The 22,696-nt window shown below is 38.2% G+C and overlaps 1 protein-coding gene across 2 annotated transcripts in view; it reads left to right on the forward strand.

The window, feature by feature from the left end:
• Positions 1–22,661, forward strand: part of LOC126183675 (Hermansky-Pudlak syndrome 3 protein homolog) — a 175,769-nt gene extending 153,108 nt beyond the window's left edge. For both annotated transcript variants that reach the window (XM_049925839.1, XM_049925838.1), the window contains exons 15-17: positions 426–602; positions 3,538–3,649; positions 18,364–22,661. In XM_049925839.1, coding sequence (XP_049781796.1) covers positions 426–602; positions 3,538–3,649; positions 18,364–18,545 — 471 coding nt within the window. In that variant the 3' untranslated portion in view covers positions 18,546–22,661. The remainder of the gene's footprint in view (positions 1–425; positions 603–3,537; positions 3,650–18,363) is intronic.
• The last annotated feature ends 35 nt before the right edge of the window (positions 22,662–22,696 follow it).

Below are 22,696 nucleotides of genomic sequence, written 5' to 3' on the forward strand. Positions count from 1 at the left end.
ATGTTCTTTTGTACTTTGTATAATAGTCAGACACACTGGTGCATGGGCAAAGAACATCTGCTTCACCTATCCCTTTTGTAATATTTCTGCAGGGAAAGTAGCTAAGCATTTAGTTTTTAATTTTAATGAATCTCACCTGTGTATTTCATATACAAGAATGAAATACTCATCAATTTTTAATTGTATATTATGTACAGTTTGTAGAGGAGTGGCTATAATTAGTCAGAACATATGTTTGGTATTATATTCTTGCTGCTTAAGAGTGAGCTATGCTATTTAAAAAATGATGCTACAATATTCCCACTTTGTGTGGGCTCCAATTTTTGGGACCAATTGGACTTATTTCTCAGAGATAAAAGTATACATTATTATGTCAAAGGTTCACATCTTCCCAGATTGTAAAAATATAATTTTGCATTTCATAGTGCCTTCTTTGCTCTGGGAAACTTCCAAAGGAGTGTGTTGTAGAAGTTTACCAATTTGTTCAAACACACCCACAACTTCATGGAAACCTCAGCCTCCAGGTCCTGTGTGTCTCAACAAAGGAAGCAACGAATGTTTTGCTGAATTTCTGTCCTCAAACACTGCTGCAGTTTGCCAAAGTAAGGTGGTTTTTAAATGATTTTATAATAATAATAATAATTACTTGACAAAATAGTGAGTAATAGATTATAGTAATAGTGAGTAATAGATTATACTATCTGATCAGAAGTATCCAGACATCCCTGTGTAACGCAGAATGACCACTAGATGTCAGAAAAAGTAGACCCACCAGTATAAAAGGCGGGAGGGAGTTGTCAATAGAGAAGCTGTTGTGTTGGCAGAAGAGTCAACACCGTGTTACTAGTGGAGGCCGAAATGCACGCGTTTTAGCTCACACAGGCTGGCGTGAGGAGGGAAAAACTATACGGACATGAGGTCTGGAACATGACAAGGAATGAGAATTCAGAAAGCGGACGTAATTAGTTTGATACTTACCTTTAATCCATTAATGATGAACGTCGCTCTTGACAGTACATGATTCATAATATTATCTGTTCAGATTATAGTAACTGAATAGGTGCCTTGCTAGGTTGTAGCAAATGACGTAGCTGAAGGCTATGCTAAACTGTCGTCTCTACAAATGAGAGCGTATGTAGACAGTGAACCATCACTAGTAAAGTCGGCTGTACAACTGGGGCGAGTGCTAGGGAGTCTCTCTAGACTAGACCTGCTGTGTGGCGGCGTTCGGTCTGCAATCACTGATAGTGACGACACGCGGGTCCGACGTATACTAATGGACCGTGGCCGATTTAAAGGCTACCACCTAGCAAGTGTGGTGTCTGGCGGTGACACCACAGAAGCAGTATCAACTGATTGGGTCCGTGAGGAGAGCTCAGTGATTTCGAACATGCACTAGTCATTGAATGTTACCTGAATAACAAATCCATCAGCAACATTTCGACCCTTCTAAAGCTTCCCAGGTCTACTGTTGGTGATTTGATTGTGAAGTGGAAACACGAAGGAATAACTGCATGTAAACAAAGACCAAGTAGACCTCACGTACTGATGGGCAGGAACTGTTGAGCATTGTGGAGGGTGGTTGTAAAAATTCACATGAAATCAACAGAAGGAATCGCTTATGAGTTCCAAAGTGCTGCCAGCAGTCCAACTAGCCCAATGAGTATGTGCAGGAAGTTAAAAAGAATTGGGCACAGTGGTTGAGCATCTCCTCATGATCCACAAATTTCTGTAGGGAATGCTGAACGATGCTTCACATGGTGATTCCATTGGACAGTAGATGACTCTAAAAAAGTGATTTTGCATAATGAATCATGCTGTACCCTGTGGCAGTCCAGTAGAAGTGTTTTGGTTTGGCAAATGCTTGAAGAACTTTACCTGCCATCATGTGTAATGTCAATAGTAAAATATGAAAGAGGTAGTGTTCCACTATAGAGGTGTTTATCTTGGTTAGGGTGTAGTCCCCTTATTGTGCTTAAGAAAACACCAAATGCAGAAGTATATTTTACAGCATTGTGTACTGTGAACAGTGGAGGAACAGTTTAGAGACAATATTGACTGTATCAGCATGCCAATGCAACATTGTGAGGCTATACTTTGTGGATATTAGCATTTCTGAAAAGAACTGGTCTGTCCAGAGTCCTGACCTGAACCTAATGGAACAACTTTGGGTGAGTTAGAACTTTGACTTCGCTCCAGACCCCAGCATTCAACATCACAACCTTCTCTTGATTTGGCTCTCAAGGAAGAATGGGTTGCCATTCCTCCACGGGCATTCAGAAATCTCTTTGAAAGTGATTCTAACAGAGTTCAAGCAGTCATAAGAGGAAAGTCTGGCTACACCACATATTAATGTCCACAAACAGGTGTCCAGATACTTTTGATCAGGTAGTGTATGTTTCTTTGAGTAAAGCTGAATTTCAACATTTTCAGAAGTATGTTTCGAACTGAGAGTGCCTCATGATTTGAACAGTTCGTTTTTCAGCTGAATGTTCTATTTATTTACATACTATAATAAATAAATTTGTTGAGAATTTTGGAAGGAAACTGAAAAATAACTAAAAATACTTATATAAAGTTAAAGTTTAGCATCACACTCTTATTTTGCACACCAAAGAAAGTTCATTTAGCATTTTTATGCATCACAGTTTAATAAATCAGTAATGTAATAGAACTGAAGGGAAAAAATGAGGCATCACTTTCACAAACATATTCACATTTTTTAAATGTCTTTCATTGTTAACAGTATGTGCTTGTTCCTGAGAATTAGCAGCTTTCACTCAGTTAATACTAGGCAAAAAGCAATCTGCATTTGGACCACATGCCCTTGACTCTAGTGTAGAAAGGCATGCAGTATTCTGCTACATCCATTTTCAGTAAGCTACTACAAAAATGAAAATCACATTGCAGTAATCCAAACATTTTTAAGTTTAAACTGAAGAATTTCCTCATACCACATCCCTTCTATGCTGTTGGGGAGTTCCTGGATAAAAATTAAGCAAATTCATGTGTTATGTTGTTGATCATGCTAGTTTCTTACTCAGCAGCTTGTCATCTTCATATAATTCATGTAAATTTTGTCTTCTCTTTTATTAACATTTCTGATGCTAATTAGTGCACTGATTCATTCCATTATGTATATTTGCTCAGTTTTATCCTATGGATCTAGACATACAAAATAAGATAGTAAAATATTATTGCAGAGTGACATAGCTCTCTTCCATTCCTGGTAAGGGGACAAGAAAACAAATTGTAAATCATTTACCACCTCTCTCTCTTCAACACCTCACTGCTCCTTTACAAATAATATCTAGAATCCTTGCAATTATATGCAAGTAAACTTTAAATATGTGCCTTGCCAGTGGATTTATACTTTGTGTCTTTTTCTTTTTTCCATGGAAAAATAAAGTTATTTCTGTGTAACAGCTCTTGTTATTTTAAGTGAATCTGAGATTTAACTTGTAAGATTGTAAATAGCTGCTATAAGCCAAAGTGTTATACATTTGAATCACACTGAAACTGTGTGTCTGTTTACAGGACAGATATACTGTTGACAGTGAGTACAAACATTTGTTGTCATTGTTACACAAGAAAATCAGTGCATTGTCTGATGAGTTACTGAAGCCATACTACATGCGAGTAATGAATGGTAAGACTTCCAATACTAAATCAGATGTTATTCTGTGTATGTATTCTCAAGTACCTGTCTCTTCATTATTACTCAACTGTAAGAATAATAAAGTAATTAAATTATCACATGATGTGACATTGCAGCTTTCCCGGCATTACAAATATGCTTTTCAGGTTTGCCACTGGATAACTTTGTGATAAGTCCCACAATATTTCTTTGAATCAGGTGCTTGATATCTTCATGTAGTTGTGGTGGTTACTGCTGTGAAATGCAACTGGTAATATTCATTTAGTGGGGTCATACAGTGACAAAAGTAGAACTCATTGAGCTCCTTGTTGAAAACCACAGCAAGACCTTCAGAAAGTGCATCATGGGCAACAACTATGCTGCTGCCTGCTTCTAAAAACTGAATTAAGCCTTTGCAGCATGCTGTGTTGGGTATATTATCAGAGATTTTTGTTTCTCACATTTTAATTTACTGGCAGCCAGCACTTAATTGACTCCCATGTCCCTATTGAGGAAATTGTCTGCCATAAGGATATATATGGCTTACTTAATAATATAATTAATTCAGCTTTTAGCCATAGCAATGTCCGACAGCATAGTCATTGCCCATGGGGAATTTGCATAATGCTTATTTTCAGTTCCTAGCTGGGGTCACAGGGAGTACTCTTTTTGTTCAGCTGTAAGAGCTTTTCCACATATCTCATTTCTGCTCATGGGCCTGATAAATTTGGATGCTGCTACAGAAATATAATCACTTGTGTCAATAGCAAATACCAGAACTATCTGAATATGTCAAACAGTCGCTTTGAACAAATATCATGGGTTTTATACAATTTTTTCTGGTGACAACTCGAGAAATGTATTTGCAACTGTTAACCTGACGTTACAGCATGAACTTTTCATATGTAGTTATGTTGGAGGTTTTTCCATTATTTGGTGTCCTGGATCTGTTACCAGTATAGTTATGTTAATTTTGATGTGAATTTGTTTGGCAGTTCATGGATTTATTAAAAATGTCAGGTCTGTTTGTTAGTTATTTAAAAACACTACATAGTTATATATGGCTTAGCATTCCATAGATTAAGTATTTATATGACTGTCTGTGTTGATTTTGCAAGGAATATGGAACGCATAGGTTCCAGATTGACAGGCACTTGAGACTTTGATAAATTTTTTTTAGGTGCCCAGTATTTGGCAAAAATTATAAGCAGAATCTCAAGCCACACTATGGTTCTCATTCCACATTAGGCTATTGATTTTTTTTTCATGCTTCTGGAAGTATCTACTTTTGGTCTTAAGGAAGTAGTAACGAACAACTTCCACAAAATCTGATATGAAAACAATGCAGAACTCCCATAGTGCTAGCAAGTGTTCAAAGTGAGGGTGATGGCTTCAGTGGCAAAATACTGGAATCATAATCAGAACGTCTCAGTTTGTATCCCAGTTAGGATGCCTAATTTACACCTTGTGTGGTTTCCTCAGGTAGGGTTACAACAAAGTTTGTCCAGAGGTTTGCCATTACAGTCATTTGTTGCTGAATGCTGGGTAATTTCCATGATACTGATGCTGCATATACAAACTTGTTAATTTTAGTAATCATGATGTTGGATATCTTCACATTTGTTTCTGCTCAACAGTTTCATTTTATGCCTTTACTCTGAACAACAGTTGGTCAATATATTTCCTCTTCTATGTTAGAAGAGAAGTATCATCAACATACCTGTAATCATTTATGTTCCATTCTCCAAGTTTCATTCCTTTGTCTGTCATATTGAAGCCTGTTCATCACCTGAGTGAGTACTGTATAGTATACAGCACTGTCATACCTAGTCAGGTGCAGTGGAGGGCAGCTGCACCTGGTGTGAAGGAGCTCCATAATTTTGGAAGTATAACTATTATGTGTGGCCAATGAGATGTTTTCTGATTGTTCTATAGATGTATTTTTTTTTAAATGCAAGTTATTGTCTCCCTTAATTTGACCTCCAAAAATAGCTGGACCTATGAACATATCACTAATCATTACAGACACTACATTGATACATAAAAGTAACCCTGAAATTATTTTCCACTGGACCATGTGGATTGTAATGCAACCATGAATGGTTATTAAGTGTGTTATTGATTCCATCCTGTTCAAAGATGGCTTCAGCATGATTATTATTTATCCAGTGACAAAATTCAAGCCACAAAGCACAGTTTCTGATGTAAAGATGTTGCTCCCACTTAAGGTGAATGGGGTACAAACTTCCTCTCCTTCTAAGTACTTCACTATCAAAAGGGTGTTAAACTGTACACTTCCCTTTACAAGTTTTCTGTACGTAATGCTCATCATACATTTGGTTGCAAGTTATCAAGATATGTAGAAAGTTTCTGCATGCTAGTTATAGGACTAACTTACACAATCGTAATAATATGCATACACATATTGTTATAAAGTCTTTTGTGATGGAGTTCTTAAATAAAAAGTTCTTGGTTTACCTGCTACATCAGTTTCAGGTAAAGTACTAAGTGTTTGATGACTGCCTCCAAAATCTTCATCAGGAGCTAAGTTTTCTATGCTATTTCTGTGTAGGTAGAAACACAGTTTATGATAACTTGAACTGACGGTAACATAGAGACTGACAGAACAAAACAAAAAACAGACAGTTCTGGAGATGAATCACAGTAGAGATCATGAAGTGAACTAACAACCATCACAAGTCCAGAGCATAGCTAAGTTATCTAAAGCATATACAACCATCCAAGGAGAAAAATCCAATTGCAAATGTAAATCAGGTAAGGTCGAAGCTCTGCAATTCAGTCGTGTGTAACTAAGACTTAAGTGACTGGTGAGAGATTGGCTGCAATTGCTGGGCTGTGGTATATTGGTAAACACTCATCTGGGGGTGGTGCCACCTCACATTCTTGCCACCACAGCCACACCCTCTGCAGCCGCAAGTAGCGTCTGTCACCTGGAACCTGAGTATCTCTGATCACAGGCTACACAGGAATCCAAATCACCCTCAGATAATAAATCTCTCCCCACTTTAATCGGCATATAGGACCGAAAGTGGCCCAGCTTCTGCCAACTTTGCCATGGGAAGGGAGAGAGAAATGTACAAATGCCTGTCAAAGACACCTTCAGAGGATCATTATCGTGTTTGGCTGGGGTGGTAGATGGTGCCATCTGTGAGAGTCCTGGGTGATCAACAGAGTCTGGGGAGCAGCTTAGGCCACCAAATTAAGTTGTCATCATTAGTTTGCACATCTGCTTGTTGGAGGTCCTGACCATCTGTTCAGTTTCTGAATTGAATATGGGATAGAATGGTGGTCAGGTGCTCACTGCCATTATACTGACAAAAATCCTGATGGACATTGTCAGAAACTAAAGTGGAAGGGAACTCTGTATCACAGATATGATGCCCAGTGCATGGATGGTAGTTGCTGTTGTAATTTAGTCATCCATGTGACATATGGAAAGCTAGAGAGGGCATCAACAACAAGCAACTACATCACTCCCCCTAATGGACCAGCAAAATCAACATGTGCCCTATGCCAGGGCCAGTCAGGCTGTAGCCAAGGGTTGAACCTCTGCTTTGGGGCAGACTGGTTGTTGGTGCAGACATGGCACTTCCGTGCAGTGCATTCATTGATGGCATCAATCTCAGGCCAATACACATGATGCCACACTATTTCCTTCATTTTGCATGTTCCCCAATGTGCAATGTGGAGGAGTTGCACTATGCGTGGGTGGAGCATGAGAGGAACTACCACTTGGCATTCAGTATCATCCATACCCAACAAAATAACCCCCTTGATAACATTAAGCATGTGCCATAAGGAAAAATATGTGCATCATTCCAGATCAGCATCCTTAGGCAAATGCTCTGGCCAACTCCACCGTACAGCAGACACCACCTTGAAGAGAAACAGATCACAAACAGTCTCTGCTGCTACTTTGTACACCATAATTAGAAATCCATCGACGGTGTGTTGCTGGTTTGTGTTTAAGGCAAAACAAAGGGCCTCATGCCTATCAAATTCAGCATATGAGCCACATGTCAACCAGGAAAGTGCATCCACTTTAGAGTGCTGCATGGTGGAGTGATAATGGATCTCGTAGGTAACCCACACCCCAATCTGATGCATCAGCAGCAAGTGTCAAATGCATGCCATGATGGAATATAGCTAAAAGCTAAACAAGGTGCCAACCTAAGGCACTATTTAAGTTCCATAAAAGCTTTCTGGAATGCCTCTGACCACACTTATTTAATGCCTTCTTTACACAATTGAATGAGCAAATGTGAAATATGGGTCACATTTGGAATAAAATTGGTGTAATAATTTACTGTGTCAAGGAACGACTGTAGTTCTTTGAGGTTCTTAGGAGCCAGTAAGTCAGTGATTGTTGCCACATGATTCTGCATCAGAGTGAGCCCATCTTGACTTAATATATGACCCAAGTACTTGACACTCAGCACAAAGAAACTACATTTGTCAAGCCAACAGCACAGATCGTGGGCTTGGAGCCACTCAAGCAACATTCGTAGAATTCACAGGTGCTGCTCTCACATAGCCCCAGTAAGTAACAAAAGTCTAAATAATTAACACAGTTAGGGATACCATGGATGAGTTGCACAAAATTTCTTTGAAATATCACGGGAGCACTTGCGACCCCAAATGGCAACTAAAAACTGTTTTGTCTGATTATGTACAGGTAACTGAAAGTAGACATTGGCAAGATCTGTCTTTGAAAAATATTGGCCCCACAGCCAATTTAGCCAACAATTCCTCCTGTCGAGGAAGTGGATACAAATTGACATTTGCTTGAGCATTAATGATAGACTTAAAATCAACACAAATGCGAAGTGAGTCATTAGGTTTCTGAACCATGACCAAGGATGTAGCCCATTGGCTCAATGATACTGATGGTAGAACACCCATACTTTGCAACATATCTAGTTCTGCTTTAACTTGCTCGCACGTGGTGAAAGGCACCGGAAGAGCCCTACAGAACTTAGACACTACCCATTGCCTTAAGGAAGTTTGGGCCTGGAACTCTGTTGCACAAACCAATGTTGGTTCAAATGGCTGCTTAAATTGTACACACAAGTTCCTTGAATGGGATCGCAGGTGAAACTAAATTAACCTGGTCTTGAATTTGAAAACACAAAATCGTAAAAGCATCTATGCCAAAAACATTAGTCATCATCCAAGAATTTACTATGAACAAGGTTAGTTGCTGAGCAATATTTTTATACTTAGCTTGGTCAACTGTCTGACCCTGCAACAGGATTGACTGGGCATTGTATGTCACCACTTTGCACTTCGGAGATTACAGCTATGGAGAGCCAGTGCACTGGTATGTGTCCTCATTAATCAGAAAAATGTTCACACTTGTGTCCAACTGGAAATCTGCATTGTCCAGTTACAACACAAGACATTGCATTTCATCTGTTGCTGCCACGGGCATCAACAAGATAGCATGGAGCATGCTGATGGCAAAAGTTGACAATGCACACCAGCTGAAGCAGACACTTGTGAGGTGCTTCAATTTGCACCATGCAAAACAGATGTTGTCACTAGTAGGGCAGTAAGTCAGTTGCGCTGCGGTCCACCATATGGACACGATTTGAGGGCTTGAATGTAACTTCCTGGCAGATTAAAAGGGTGTGTGCCGAACCAAGACTCGAACTCGGGACCTTTGCCTTACATGGGCAAGTGCTCTGGAAGTTTCATATCAGCGCACACTTCACTGCAGAGTGAAAATTTCATTCTGGCTTGAATGTTTTTGGTGTCTGCCAATGAGGAGGAGAAGGAGGAAAACATCGAATGAGCCTCTGCTCACTTGAGGACATGCAATTGGTGGACAAAGAGCTTCCATTTGTGCACATATGCTGACAATGAGGCTGAGGAATTGCTAACTTCTGCACTAACTATTGAATCGGTGTTGCTGGACTACTGGAGAAATGGGTGCTCTGTAAATGAGATAATGACCTTGATTGGAAGTCATCAGGTGATCATGGAGCACATTGCAACTTAAATTACTAACAACATCAACACCTGAGGAATCGTAACAGACACAGTTACTTCATGAACTTTGGCAGTTTTTAACACATCACTCATGTTGGGATCAGAAACTTCTAAAGTTTTCACATGAACATCATGATCTAGAGTGAGATGTATAATAACATCATGGATTAAGGAGTCCGCATCCATTACAGGTAAAGTCACACTTGCATGCCAAGCATTTTATGTCATCAGCCCATGCTGCATAGGTTTGTTTACATTGCTTAACGCTTTGGTTGAACTTGAACTTAGACATAATTACTTAAGTTTGGTGTCAGTAATAGTCAGCCAGCAAAACCACGAACATGAGAAAAAGCCAAACTACTGCTATGAAATGATAATTAACCCTTCAGTCCTGAATTATTTTAAAAATAGAAAAAAAAAAGATTTGCACTTTATCATGTCAATATGGACCTATTTATTGTACACTCCTGGAAATGGAAAAAAGAACACATTGACACCGGTGTGTCAGACCCACCATACTTGCTCCAGACACTGTGAGAGTGCTGTACAAGCAATGATCACACGCACGGCACAGCGGACACACCAGGAACCGCGGTGTTGGCCGTCGAATGGCGCTAGCTGCGCAGCATTTGTGCACTGCCGCCGTCAGTGTCAGCCAGTTTGCCGTGGCATACGGAGCTCCATCGCAGTCTTTAACACTGGTAGCATGCCGCGACAGCGTGGACGTGAACCGTATGTGCAGTTGACAGACTTTGAGCGAGGGCGTATAGTGGGCATGCGGGAGGCCGGGTGGACGTACCGCCGAATTGCTCAACACGTGGGGCGTGAGGTCTCCACAGTACATCGATGTTGTCGCCAGTGGTCGGCGGAAGATGCACGTGCCCGTCGACCTGGGACCGGACTGCAGCAACGCACGGATGCACGCCAAGACCGTAGGATCCTACGCAGTGCCGTAGGGGACCGCACCACCACTTCCCAGCAAATTAGGGACACTGTTGCTCCTGGGGTATCGGCGAGGACCATTCGCAACCGTCTCCATGAAGCTGGGCTATGGTCCCGCACACCGTTAGGCCGTCTTCTGCTCACGCCCCAACATCGTGCAGCCCGCCTCCAGTGGTGTCGCGACAGGCGTGAATGGAGGGACGAATGGAGACGTGTCGTCTTCAGCGATGAGAGTCGCTTCTGCCTTGGTGCCAATGATGGTCGTATGCGTGTTTGGCGCCGTGCAGGTGAGCACCACAATCAGGACTGCATACGACCGAGGCACACAGGGCCAACACCCGGCATCATGGTGTGGGGAGCGATCTCCTACACTGGCCGTACACCACTGGTGATCGTCGAGGGGACACTGAATAGTGCACGGTACATCCAAACCGTCATCGAACCCATCGTTCTACCATTCCTAGACCGGCAAGGGAACTTGCTGTTCCAACAGGACAATGCACGTCCGCATGTATCCCGTGCCACCCAACGTGCTCTAGAAGGTGTAAGTCAACTACCCTGGCCAGCAAGATCTCCGGATCTGTCCCCCATTGAGCATGTTTGGGACTGGATGAAGCGTCGTCTCACGCGGTCTGCACGTCCAGCACGAACGCTGGTCCAACTGAGGCGCCAGGTGGAAATGACATGGCAAGCCGTTCCACAGGACTACATCCAGCATCTCTACGATCGTCTCCATGGGAGAATAACAGCCTGCATTGCTGCAAAAGGTGGATATACACTGTACTAGTGCCGACATTGTGCATGCTCTGTTGCCTGTGTCTATGTGCCTGTGGTTCTGTCAGTGTGATCATGTGATGTATCTGACACCAGGAATGTGTCAATAAAGTTTCCCCTTCCTGGGACAATGAATTCACGGTGTTCTTATTTCAATTTCCAGGAGTGTATATTCGAGCAAAATTTCAAAAAATGAAATGTTGTTTACAAATTATACAGCAATGTTTATTGTGCAAAATCTTTTCAAGGGTGTAATTCTTTTATAAAATACAGGAATCTGTACGTTATATTAATAATTTTAACTACTGGAATTATGATTTACAGAACAGTTAATAATTTGAACACTTACAAAAGACAGTTTTCTTTACATTCATTTTCTATGAAAGGCCACAAAGCAATTTGCATCTTTTTTTAGGCAAAGGTGAACATCACATTTTGAACAGATTATTTTTGATTTCCCTTGACATGGTGTGTTTTTGCATCTACCTCCATCTTTGCGTTGATCTACCACTGGGAGATGATTAATACCATCGTATTGTACATTTGATTGAGATCGTCTCTCTGCTCTGGATCTTTCCTGTTGAGTCTCTTTTCCAGGTTCTTCACTGCCTGGCCTATCTCTTCTTCTCTTGGTGTTTGTCCCTGCTCTCACAAGACTTTCAGCTACACTCATTCGAAAATGCAGTAAGTCGAATACTTTGTTGTCTTGAATTTTTTTCACTGAACAGTGTTTTCGATATTCTAATCAGCTGTTGACCAAAGCAAAATCAACAGCATGCTTCAGCATTCTTAGAGTACATTTTCTGGATGTAATAAAGATTCTGTACAGTCCAATCAGCTGATCAAACAAGTCTACTCCACCCATTGATTCATTGTACAATTTAACAACTTCAGGGCGCTTGATTTTTAACGTATGATCTTGAGGTTTTGTCCCATCGTTCAACAGTGTGTTCTTTACTTATTCCAACAAAATTTGAACAGAATATCACAGTTTTGTTATCAAGCCACTTTGCTAGGACTACATTATTGTCTCTACTGACAATCTGGTCAGAAAATCCTCTCTCCTTCTTTCTGATATCTTAGTCATTTATCAACGTAGGAGAAGAAAACCTGTTTACACGAACTGTTCCAGCAGCAAAAATTTTTCTTTGTTTATATACTTGAAGAAGATGATAAGAAGAGAAGTAATTGTCAAAATATAGCTTGTGTCCTTCACTTTTTATTCTGTCACACAAATGGAGAACAACAGACGCACCTAAACTGAATAGTTTCTTGTTCTGTTCATCAAGCTCAGTCGCACTACCCTGATATATTAGGAAGCCATAAGCAACACCAGATCTTCCAGCCAAAACAAATATTTTAATGGCTTGCCTTTCACATACTGCTTGATTGAAAGCTGACCTTTGAATGGAACCATCTGTTCATCAGTACATAAATATTCTTCAATGGAGAGCTCTAAACATCTTCCTCTGAAAACATTGTACAAAGGTTGAACTTTATACAATTTGCCACTTGAGTTTGCAGGGCATTCCAAATTGTTGACAATATGCAGAACATTTCACAACTGGAAAAACCTATCTCTAGTCATAGAATCTAAGAATAAACCTATTCCAACAAACTTGTCCCAGTAAAATCTCACTCGAGGAAATTTCAAGTTTCCTATCGCTACATGCAGGCCAATGAGTGCTTTTATTTCATCTGGGTTAGTTGGTTTGAAATTTGTATAACCAGACTGTAATGCATATATATTTGTGTTTCTCGAAAACATTTCCCATTCTTGCTCAGTTACATATTTCATAAAGTAACAGACAGGTTCTTCTTCAATTTCTTGATCAATATAGCACTGATTCTCAAAATGAATAGGAGGAGGTGACCAAGGGTGAGGTCTATACTTTATTTCTTCTTTCCTAGTGTGATAGTCATATTCTGGTTCACTACTACATACAGTCCCTGCAGGTGCAGATAGCTCATGTGGCTCTTTGTCACCTTCTAGGCCATTATGAACTGACACTACCTCCACTGCATCTTCTGTGAATTCAAATTGTGTCACCAACAAATCATCTTTCACTGTCATTTTCTCACTTCCTATCATTGGAGTTGTGGAAACAGCACCTGGAATATTTTCAAGATGGTCTTTGTCATTGGAAATATTGATTTCAATATCAGAAACATCTCCTGCTTGTTAAGAGGTCCAGGATCTCCTTGATGTGGTCTGGATTTGTTGTGTCATATACCTTCCTGTGATCTACAAACAAAAACCGAGTTTTAGCAAACTATCATGTATGTTAGAGATGAAAATGTCATAAAATACAAAGCTAATCACTGGATACCACAGATAAAATAATTTATTAGCTAATATATTATGCTATGAATCCAAAGAGAAATGCAACATTAATTGAAAGAACATTATAAGACAATAGTAGATTGAAAACAACCATAATATCAATGCCTTCACTGCAGCTTATTGGGAAAAAAATATTACTGCCGAATCCTGATGTCCAGAATTTTGGAAGATGTAATTTAGTGTTGTAATAGCTCAATTATGTTCATAATCTTGCATCTCTTACGTTAAACGCAATCTCTACAGATGGCTCTCACCCAATATATTTTTTTTGAGCACCTGAAGATGTATATATTGCAGCATTGAACACGTAAATATGACTTATCTGGAGTATTTCACAAAGGGTCCGCCATCTTGATTGTTTTTCGATGTAGTGCACAGTTCCAGCAACAGACGGCAGCAAGATGCATGGAACTTAATGTGAGAGATGTCTAGTAAACAGGCAACAGGGTTTCAATGGTGAATGAAATTGTTTACTGTTATAAAATATGTATAAAAGTCAGTGTCCAATATATGGGACGCCAGGTTTGAAAGTGTTAAATCGAGACCCTAAGCTTTCGACGGGCATTGATATACATCAATGGGGACAGTTGAAAATGTATGTCCTGACAGGGACTCGAACCCAGGATCTCCTGCTTACATGGCAGACGCTCTATCCGTCTGAGCCACCGAGGGCACAGAGAATGGGATGACTGCAGGGATTTATCCCTTGCATGCTCCCCGTGAGACCCACATTCTCAACTTAATGTCCATACACTACATTCGTAGTGCCCCTGCCCATTACACTCATTACTCGCGGCAGACAATCTTACCAAGTCCCGTAAGAATTCGGGCAATGTGTGTTCATCCAGCACAGAAGAAGAAGGTCAATGGCCAGTTAGCCTTAAATATATGAAGATGGTATCTGTTCTTTCGGACATGTCCGAAAGACATGGCTGGTTAACCTTAAATATATGAAGATGGTATCTGTTCTTTCGGACATGGCACACATTTTCAACTGTCCCCATTGATGTATATCAACACCTGTCAACAGCTTACGGTCTTGATCTAATTATCATTTCATTCTAAGAGAGTTGCATGGTCACCGATGGTATCTGTTCTTTCGGACATGTCTGAAAGAACAGATACCATCTTCATATAAACAACTAGGATTCGAGAATGGGTGTAATTTTTGCAGTGCTTCTTATGGTTTACCACTAGAAGACAGTAAGAACACACACTGACACGTGGGGTCAGTTATTTGACTTGTCTTGCAGTGAAGAACAAAATGATGTAAATAAATTACTACTTTTATGCTGTCAGTTGAAAGCTCGTAAAAAAAAGTTTTGATCTGGAATGACTCGTATAAAAAGTGGTGATGGTATTCTTCAACAGCAACAGGAGCAGCACCAGCAGCAACACTGCCATCATAGAGATCATAAAACATATGCCATATATACATATTCTGCATCAGTTAAAATTACCACATTTTTTGTAATTATTTGCACAATCAAATAATTACCTGATGCTTCACTCCAGTATACTCTCTCTTATAGTGTTGTAACGAACAAGAGTCAGCATCAAAACCAATACTTGGTTTAGTGGCAGCGAAGGTATGAGTGCATAGATGGAGTAAAAGAGGACAGATATGTTAGATAGGAACTAGTGAAAAAGCCTGTGTACCTAACAATTTCAGCATTTAATGACTGATAGTTTAGTCTTCATCACAAATTTTATTTTCCTTAGACATGATGTGTTTCTCTATAATGTTTCATGTCAAATGATAACAAAATTAAAACTTTGATAAGTTTTTTTGTATTTATCATTGAATGCTGAACAGAATATTGTTGCCTACCTCTGGAAGGAATTTTTCTATTACACCATTAAGAACATGACATGCATCTTTCATGGAAACAATTCAGACTAAAACATGTCTATTTTAATCTTTTTTCCCCAAAATGCTTGTTTCCATCAGGGACAGCATGTGTTTCTGGAGTTAGTGCACTCAAAAGAAAGGCTATTATTAGCCAGTATATTCAGGTACAGGGACACAGCAGACAGACAGACCCATCGAGAACCCATTCTAACCTTGAGCTGATTGTTGCCAGTAATGATTAGCAGTCTGTCCAGCACCTGGGGTGTTACTCAGTAGGAGACTAGTAGCTATACAAGGTGATTCCATAATGATGTCACAAACTTTCAGGGATGATGGAGATGGTTAAATGTACCAATTTGAGGTAAGAGACTGAGTCGAAAGTTATAAGCAAAAAACATTCTGGTACCTCTGACAGTGTACCTCTTCTCCTGCAAGCTCTTTGCTTTTCATTTTTTGGAAGGAGGTAATATGTACAAAAAAAAGGTCCAATAAATGTAGGCTCTAAAGTGTGTATGGAAACTTAGGAGCTATGAGAACTTGTTCATATATGCCACTATGAAAACACATCTCTTCTGCTGAACAAGTGCTGATAGCTGGAAGGTATTCATTTTAGAGCCTATATTTACTGGACATTATTCTTTGGTTTGGTCCATACTACCCCCCCCCCCCCAAAAAAAATATAGCAAAGCAAAGAGCTTGCAGTAGAAGAAGTCCACTGTCAGAGGTAACAGAACAATATTCGGTTATAACTTTCGACCAGGTCATTTCCAGACTAGGGCCCCTTATCTCAAATTGAAAACCCTTCTTCATCATTCCTGAAAGCTTGTAACATGATCAAGGAATCATATTATCTGTGTATATGTGTCACACCTGACTGCAGATATGTCAGTGCCCCACATGTTAATGAGAGAGGTTTTTTTTTGTTTTTTTTTAATGCTTTAAGAAAGGATATATCATAACTATTCAATGGAGAAAAATTTTGTTTAGGTATTTGTTGTCAGAACATAAACAGAAGGAAGCTAACAGGCTCACAAATTAGAGCTCATTACTGAACTCTAAGCTTCTGGAACATTTAGAATTCCTTTGTTAGTGGAAACAGGCACACAGAAACTGGAGAAAAGAGTAGGTGAAGGTTCTGGAGGAAAGGAAAATTAATCCATCTACAGACCAACAGTAGCAGAAAAGGGAAAATGTGTGGCAAGAGTCTAAAGGTCAATATGTTTTGTTGCTTTTCTGTAAAATTAATTATTACATTGTGAATGGTATTCTGTACCGCTCACCAGAGTAATGAAGTTTATGGAAATCCCAATGTTTCAGTCAATACTTATTTCCTTCAATAATTTCCTTATTCCTCCTCTTCCTCTTCTTGTCTCAGTACTGAAACTCATATGATGAAGTTGCTGAACTCATTAGCAACAGAGGTATTTATTGAAGCAGCTGTGGGTGCCCTGTCCTTGTCAGCATTAAGTTTTGCTCTTAAAAGATTCTGCTTGTTGTATTTGTTATAGAGATTAATGAAATACACAATTGACTAGCTAACCATTAAACTGTTAAATCATAGTCTAGGTCATCTACTTAGCACAACTATATTTCTGCTTACTTACAATGGGGCACCTAAAAGAAACTGAACATTTTTAAAGCACACATCTTTAATCCCCCTTAGTACTCTCCACTTGCATTAATACACTTTTATCTGTTTTATTCTATTTTTCAAAACATTATTTACATTCAACTTTTGTGATGCATTACATCATCTCTGTTGGTTTTTTTGTCACCTCAGCAGCATTAGCAAAATGCTTTCCGTTCATGTCTCTTTTAACATGACAAGCTTTCTTGGAGTGCGGCAAACTTGAAGTCCTCCACTTACGTGATTGTTGCTTTGATTTTGAAAAAAAGTTCGGATCACTTTGGGACTCTTCTTTCTTTCAAAGTGCAGCATACTCCAATGCAACCTTGTTTTTGTTCAGCAGTCAGCAGTCATTGCACGAATTTGGCAGCCACCCTTTTCATTTCCAAATCTTCTGTCACAATTCACTGCACTGAGCTCAAAGTCACTCCCAACAGCTCCAGAATTTCCTCAGTGGTCTGCCATCGATCTGCGTTGCTGATTGCACAAATGTTTTCAACATTTTCATGTGTTCAAGCTGTGGAGGGACGACCACAACAAGATTTGTCATCAGTTGACATTTCACCATTTTTGAAATGGGAAAACCACTCGAACATTTGAGCTTTCCCCTTATCATCGTCCTTATATGCCGTTTTTAACATTTCAAGAATTTCTGTTCCACTTTCTCTGAGCAGAATTTCACTGCTGCATGCTTGTCACAAAAATCAGCCATTACACGAACGACAATCATAGAAAACATTTGTCATTGTAAACTCTGCCAAAACTAGTCCTGGCCTTCTCCAGTGACAGCACTAGGTTTACTGGCTATGGAATGTTTGCGCTATGTGCTCCTAGCAGCAGAATGTAGTACTACAAAAACTCTGTCCACCAAAAAATCAGTTTGTTTTCTTTTAGGTGTGAGCTAACATAGATAATTGTATTAATTCTATCAGTTATCTAGTTGTTGCCATTTGTAATTACTATACACAGTTACCATAATTTGTTTTTTACCAGACAGTTAGAAACTTGAAAGAATATGTGCTGTTTTACAATGGCACTGATCTTTAATATGATATTACATAATTTCATGTCATACATAAGATTATACTGTATCTTTGATGAATATAGAATGTATGCATCCTATTATTTTCATTTCTCAATGTGTGAAATATTTTGATATCGAATTTCTGTTTCAGAAATTTTAACGTACTTGGCCCAGACATATCCATTGGAATCTCTATGCCAAATGTTACCTGCTGGAACAGAGTCTCAGTATGCTAGTTTTATCCACATGGGCCAACAAGTAACACATGCCAATCACATCAGATCACTTATAATGATTACTGGCCGACAGCTGTTAGGAACTCTGAAGTTATGAACTTTTATGTACCTTCCAGTGTTTTCTTTCCCACTATTGTATTTATTATTTAAGTTTGCAATATGATATTTACATTTCAGGTATTTAACTGAAAATACTGTCTAGTGGCATGTCTAGTGCATTATAAGGCTGTGAAATTATGCCTGTATTAGTTGTAAAACAGTGTATGAATAAGTTTATAAACAGTTTACAATCATTATAGCAATTGTGGCATCATATTGGACTGCCACATCTATAAAACATAATATATAAGCCAAGGACCTCCCACCATTGTGTTCCTTTTTTATTCTATTGACTACAAGATTTTGCACCACTATTAGTATTTTAAAAGCAACATATCACTTTTTGGTATTTCTTAAAAATTTTACAGTACTCAAAAGTTATTACATGTATGGTAAATGAACTGTAACTGGTAGAATTATATTTTATAAAGAAGCCCACTGTGAGCTCAGACATAGCAGGAGCTATTCTTGATCACTTGATAACATAAAGCCATTTTCAAATCCAAAGAGCTTTTTAAGCAGTATGTAGAGTGCAGCAATCACAGTAAATGCCTTTGTGGACATGAGCTACAGTTTGCTATTATTATTATTGTTAAGTTTCTTGCCTTAGAAAAAAATGGAGGATGCCTGTGAAATAATTTACAGATGTCTAAAACAAAGTAGTGAGTGATACTTTTTCTGTTGTTAAATTAGGTGATGAGAAATGTGGTAGTTAGTGTTATAAATATGTACGATGATTACTGAGCATCATGTGCTCTGATGGGTGGTGAAAGTGAATATAAAACATACTGAATTCAGCGTCATATTATACCATCCACAACTGAACTAGACAGCAAAAGACTTCTGTAGAAAATAGTTGCACAATGCACAATTGCTGTCAGTGAATAACTTCTGAGCCATAAAAAACAGTAATAAATTGGAAAATACTGGAAAGTAGCTTGTTTTTCTCTTTCTCTCTGTCTCTCTCTCTCAGACATAATACAGTTGTGCTGCCACTTCGGTCAGGGCAGATGGTAAGTACAATTATGCACTTGTGTTTCATAGTAATTAATGTTCTTTGCAGTAGAAATATATCAGTGTGGAATTCATTGAAATATAGAGTGGGAAAAACAGAAGTGAAAAATAGGACAGTGTGTTTTAATTTACAGTATTGGTAAATAGCCTGGTAACAATTGTACAGTATACTAAGGATAAATCTCAAAAAATTTAAGGAAAGCTTTTATTAAGATGAAAGCCTTCATTTTAATGCCAAGAGAGGGAGAGAGGAGATTAAACTCATCATTTTGTTTAACAAATGTCAGGGCTTTAGGAATGTTTGTTAATGCAAATTTGTAACATTTGTGACTTTTTTATAGAAGCAAAATGCATTAAAATCATCAAAATTGCAGTTAAATATCAAAATCATACAAAGCTTTGCTTCTTTAGCAGTGGAAGGAAGTCCCACAATCAAAAGATAATATGACATTTTTCACAAACTGTGAAAGTTGATCATCATCTAGTAACACAAAATGCAGAAAGAAAGAAAAAAGGCAGACACTGTTACTATTACTTGAGCAAATGCATCATGGAAGTGTTTTGAGTGGAACTCATTCACTACAGTATGAGAAACAATCCCATGTAGAACATGCAGAAAAAAACCAACAATGAATACTGTCATGCTGCACCATAGAGCATGTATGCCATGGCTCACATACTAGGGAAGTGGACATATGTAATTATTAAAATGAGAAACACCACCTATCAATCTTACAAATAATGTGACACTTGAAGCATTAAGACAAAGGATTAAAAAATAAAGAACTTCTCTCCTCTCTCTCTCTCTCTTTCTCGATATTGATTATGTTAACACTTATCTCATAAATTCCAGCAATGAAACATGAACACCATTATGTTTCCCTCATTCCCAGTAAATCATACACTTGGGTTGTTTGGGCATTGAAGTATATCTTGAGTGTTGATTTTAGACCAATGTGAGAGGTACATAACTGTGTACCATTTAAAGTAGCTTGGAATCAGCACCCAAAATATGTTTCAGTGTAGTCAGACTGACAAGATAGATTTAATGATTTACTGGAAATTAGTGAAACATAAGGCTGCTGAAGTTTCATCTACTCTATCTAACTTACTGCTACCTGTTAAAATGTTCTGAACATTTAAAGACTATAGTGGGTATAATTTTTAATGTGATGCTACTTAAATATGCAGTACATTTGTTTGCATCTGAGGTTTCCCTTTTGAATAACTTGTCACTTTAGTTGGCACCTAAAGTTGTGTGCCCTCATAGTCACTTGTATTATTGGACTTTAAGATGTTCCTAAATCATAGCTACTCATTGAAAAAATAAAGTTATCATAATAAAAAAAAATTGGCCCTTTCTTCCTTTGTCACACTTTTTCAATTCTTATCTATTTTTTTCAGTTACGAGAAACTGTAATCTGTGTTCTGTGTTGGGAGGGACTGTTGAAACTAAACTTTCATGGAAAATTAAAATTGTAATCTGAATTAGTAAATTAAACTAGGTTGCTAACATCTGCTTGCAATAAGCCCAACTGAATCAATAAACTAATGACATTACCACTTAACAAAAACCCATCAGTGCCAGAAGTCTTGCACACAAGTGAACTTAAAGGCTAATTTTTATATCTGCTTCCAGTACATGTGTCTCTTTGCACTGAAATGCTTCATGAAGAGTGCCATAGCTGATGTTCTGTTTTATAATAGTTGATGGCTGGTTTCTCCATGATGATGTCTTCTTTTATTATTTTTTGCATTTTCTTTCATTGGATGATGTCGCTTCTCAAAGTGTTTTAAGCAGTTATTATTAACTGAATTGGAAGAGCGAGATAGTGGTGCTCATTGTGGTTAATTATGTTTGGAAAACCCAAAGAATATTTAAGATGAACTTTAAAGAAATGGGGAAGCTGTTAAAAACATATTTTAGCTGAAATGTACAGAAAAAGTTGTGTATGATGATTCTTCTCCTTCCTGTTTTTGTTTGAGTAAGTGACAGCCTCTGCAGAGTACCTGTTTTGAATGCTGCACTGTTTACACAAATTAATTGAAAGATGGTCTTAAGAATCTATTGTGAAGATTGGTACTGTTTCTCAGAATTAGAATTTAAAATGATGAGAAAAAATGGAATGAACTTGCCAATTACTTCTAGAACAATATTCCATTGAAATATGCATCTCAAAAACGAAAATAATTTTTAATGTTGAAGGTTTTGATGTTGGTGTATTGTATATTCATAAAAATTATGAGAAAATTCATACTTTTGCAGTTTGTGAGCTTCTCTCCACTGCTAAATTTAAAGGAAAAAAAAAGTATCTTATGGAGATGAGATACACGTTGGTACATTAACTGGAATTAACTGTGAACATACAGTGATAAAAACAGAAATCCTTAGCACAGAAAGCTTTTGTTTACATTTTGTGCGGCCTCATACTTTTTGTAGTTATGGGTATATCAGTAACAGTTCTATATAAATGAATCAAGACTGGTAAGCAGTGATCTTAAATGCAGGTTGTAATTACAGAGCAAAGTCTTCCTGCTGGCTAAGAAAAAAAATTACATTTTTGACATCATAACAGTGAATTGCACCTCTTTATAACCTGAGAGTATTTTTGCTGTGATGTGACTGCATAGTAAACTTTCCTAAGTTTTATGGAAATGATGTATGATGAATGTCTGTTTTCCATGATATGCCAGTAGTTAGTTAATGTATTCAGTAACAGTTCTCTTTAACTGTTAAAAGCCTTTCAGTCTAGTGCCTTTACAAGAGTTTTAACTATACTGTACAAAATATTTCTGTTCATTGCACTTCAGACTCTGGCTTTTATTTATGATGTAAAGTCTGTAGTAATATACATGTGTTTCATTTGAGGTTGTTAATTTAGTTGTTTACAAAGGCTGAAGTTTGAAATAAGGAAACTATGTCAATAATTTGGGTTCAGACCATAAATGAGAAAAGTTATAATTTTGTTATAGTTTGTTTTTGTGCACCAACTCTGCAGTATGTAGAACTGTGTTAGTTTACTGTAAATTATATCACTGTACATCTTGTACTGTGCATATCTCATGTTATAGTATTTGTTTCATTTGTGTACTAGTCTTCCGCGTTAAATAAAATTATTTATTAATATAGGTTAT

The sequence above is a fragment of the Schistocerca cancellata genome, chromosome 4, assembly GCF_023864275.1.
Source record: "Schistocerca cancellata isolate TAMUIC-IGC-003103 chromosome 4, iqSchCanc2.1, whole genome shotgun sequence".
Taxonomy (NCBI): domain Eukaryota; kingdom Metazoa; phylum Arthropoda; class Insecta; order Orthoptera; family Acrididae; genus Schistocerca; species Schistocerca cancellata.